The sequence below is a fragment of the Capsicum annuum genome, unplaced genomic scaffold (genome assembly GCF_002878395.1).
Source record: "Capsicum annuum cultivar UCD-10X-F1 unplaced genomic scaffold, UCD10Xv1.1 ctg35192, whole genome shotgun sequence".
In the NCBI taxonomy this organism is placed as follows: domain Eukaryota; kingdom Viridiplantae; phylum Streptophyta; class Magnoliopsida; order Solanales; family Solanaceae; genus Capsicum; species Capsicum annuum.
The window spans coordinates 1-1,025 of record NW_025842091.1 but is presented as its reverse complement, the minus strand read 5'-3'; the positions used below and the strand labels follow the sequence as shown (position 1 = coordinate 1,025).

General features: G+C 35.0%; 1 protein-coding gene across 1 annotated transcript; it reads right to left on the bottom strand.

Annotated features, from left to right (window-relative positions):
* Window positions 1-281: 281 nt before the first annotated feature.
* LOC124891424 lies at window positions 282-672 on the bottom strand (the record flags this gene model as incomplete). The annotated part of the gene is made up of 1 exon (XM_047403164.1): window positions 282-672. A coding segment is annotated over exon 1 (391 nt), but the record flags the coding sequence as incomplete, so codon positions are not given.
* Window positions 673-1,025: the final 353 nt, after the last annotated feature.

Below are 1,025 nucleotides of genomic sequence, written 5' to 3'. Positions count from 1 at the left end.
TTTGGATGTCAAAACTAGAAAATGTATCAATTGGATTCAAGCAAGCTACACCATTAAGCAAATCACTTGTCATCTCATTAAAACGGTCATTAAGTTCTTGTAGCTGCCAATCAATAATTTTATAAAACACATCCACACAATAATGGTGCAAAGTAGTATAATCAACTACTTTACGTCATGATCTTCCTGAGTTAGCATATGGCTCATCATAATTGGGGTAATGGAATATTATGCTTGATACAAAATGTCTCGACCTTTTCTTTGAGCGAATCCCAACCAACATTCTTTTTTTAAAATAGAATCCCATTCATTATCTCGTAATGCTTGCAATTTTCTCTTTGCTACTTTTACAAGAATCATGGCATTAGTAATATCCTGTTCCTTTTTCTGTAATGACACATTAAGATCATTTGTGATTCCTAAAACATCAGTCATCAAATGCAACAAGAAAACAGTCTCAAAAGTTTGACAACTTATGAGAAATCCCGATGCGCTAGCTTTTTCTTCCAAAGTACTTGCATTTTCAACAAGAGAATCAAGTACATCAACAATGGAGGCAAAGTTACTAATAAATTTTCCAAACGACTTGTAGTGAGATCCCCAACGAGTGTCACCGGCTTTAATAAGACCAAGTTCTTGATTCAAACCTCTACCCGTTTCTAGCTCACCCATATCTAATGCCTCTTGGAGTTTTTCTTTTTGAGGTTCTCGAAATTCATCCACACGTTTAAAGGAAGCCCCCAACACATTAAAATATTTGAAGTCAATAATACAAGTTCTCCTACTTGAACACACCTTTTAGAAACCGCAACAAGAGTCAATTGAAGTTGATGAGAAAAACAATGAACCGAGTGAGCCGATCTACTTTATTGTCTAATTAATGTTTTAAAACCACCTAACTGACCTTGCATATTGCTTGCTCCATCATAACATTACCCTCGTACATAAGCTAAAGTTAAAGAATGGTGAGCAAGTACATCCACAATTGCTTTCTTTAGAGATAAAGCACTAGTATCTTTAACATG